The sequence below is a fragment of the Silene latifolia genome, chromosome 11, assembly GCF_048544455.1.
Source record: "Silene latifolia isolate original U9 population chromosome 11, ASM4854445v1, whole genome shotgun sequence".
Taxonomy (NCBI): Eukaryota; Viridiplantae; Streptophyta; class Magnoliopsida; order Caryophyllales; family Caryophyllaceae; genus Silene; species Silene latifolia.
The window spans coordinates 23165260-23167013 of record NC_133536.1 but is presented as its reverse complement, the minus strand read 5'-3'; the positions used below and the strand labels follow the sequence as shown (position 1 = coordinate 23167013).

General features: G+C 45.6%; 1 protein-coding gene across 1 annotated transcript; it reads left to right on the top strand.

Moving 5' to 3' along the window:
• Positions 1 to 521: 521 nt before the first annotated feature.
• LOC141613092 (uncharacterized) lies at positions 522 to 1388 on the top strand. Its single transcript, XM_074431827.1, has one exon. It carries the CDS (start codon positions 522 to 524, stop codon positions 1386 to 1388), a length of 867 nt encoding a protein of 288 aa, XP_074287928.1.
• The last annotated feature ends 366 nt before the right edge of the window (positions 1389 to 1754 follow it).

Sequence of the window (1754 nt, the reverse complement as noted above, 5' to 3'; positions counted from 1 at the left end):
AGACGAGAGTATGGATTGACCCGTGGATCCCAGGGTCGTATTCGAAGTGTACTCTGTCACCTAGAGGGAATGCGGAATTTGACATGAAGGTGGCGGACCTCGTGATGCCATGTGATATGAGATAGAATCGTGAGGAGCTAAGTAAACTATTTCTTTCCTTTGAAGCTGAACGTGTGATGAACATACGACTTAGTGATAATAGACCTTCAGACGAGTGCTGTTGGGATTTGACGAAGGAAGGTAGCTGCACGGTCAGGAAGGCGTATTGGGCTCTTGCTCGGGGTTGAGATGATCAGTTAGTGGAGCAGTCGGATTATTCTCGTGAAAGGTGGCTTTGGAATAAGTTATGGAAGGTACCCATTCTCCCTTGTATTAAGGTTTTCTTCTGGCAACTTTGTAATGACGCTATAGCTACGAAACGAAATTTAGCCCGTAGACTAAGTGGAGTAGCTGATGGTTGTCCAATTTGCTTATGCGATGTGGAGACTTGTCTCCAAGTTTTTCGGGATTGTGAGTGCGTTATGGGTGTATGGGATGGGCTGGGACTGGAGATAATGAAGGAAGTCGGATTTGAGCAGGCGAGGGAGTGGGGAGAGGTAGTTATGGAGTCGTGTATGGAAGAATGTGTGGTGTTGATGACTGGATGTTGGGAAATTTGGGAAGCTAGAAATAGAATGATCTGTGAGGGTGTAAGGGTGGGTGTGAGGGATGTGTTAAGGAGAGTAGGGGAGCTCATTGAGGAGATGGGGGGTGTGGAGTCGAGGCATGAGACGGATAGTGAAGGGAGTGTGGTAGTTAGTGGGTGGAGAAGACCGAGGCAAGGGTGGAATAACATTAATGTTGACGCGGGAATGGTGGCAAGAATGGGTATGGGGTTAGAGGCCGTGTGTAGGGACGATGAGGGGAAAGTGAGGTGGGGGGTGACGATGCAGAGGCTAGAAGTCCGGGATCCTCAAGTCCTCGAAGCGGAAGGAATTATTTTGGGACTGAGTGAAGCGAAGCGGGACGGTTTATCAAGAGTGGAAATCGAAAGTGATTGTCTGAATGTGATTGAAGATTTGAAGATGACTAGAAGAGGCCGCAGTGATATTTTCCTTGTCTATGACGACATTTTTGATTTATGTGCTTCTTTTGAGTCTGTTAAGTTTTTGTTTATTAGGCGTACTTTTAATGGGGGGGTTCATGAGTTAGCTCATGTGTGGCCATGTGTATGGAGCCGCAGTTGTAGCGCACAATCCCTAAAAATTGCGCGCGTAGTCCTTCCACTTCGAGCCCTTAGATTTCTTATTTGTACTCATGTATTTTCATTTCTGTTTTTAGTTTCATTTAGTACTCCAAGACTAGCTACTTCCTGCGTGTCAAATCTTGGAGTCTCGCATTTAGTTTAAGATATGTTTTTAGGCGTTTAGAAAACATATCGCTATTCTACGCATTCAATGTATCCTGCTACCAGGACCAAACTATCAAATTTGACTCTATGAGAGGTGCTAGTTGTGGACAATGGGCCCACGGGGGCGCTTGGGAGAGAGAACAAGCGTTTGCATTTGTAGAGTCGCCACCAATTTATTGTGGAAAATTGGAAACCGTTCGAATACCTCATGTCATGTCAAGACACAAAATAGTGACATGAACACCAAGAACTCGTTACCCTTAGCATTTTATGTCTAGAATGACTCTCGTGGATGCCAATGAACACGGATGTTCACAGAGATCTGGAGTAAGGGGTGAGGGTACGTATTAGGAAGCTCTTTTGA

Coding starts and splice junctions, on each gene's coding strand:
- LOC141613092 (XM_074431827.1), top strand. CDS start 522: ATGGGTGTATGGGATGGGCTGGGACTGGAGATAATGAAGGAAGTCGGA.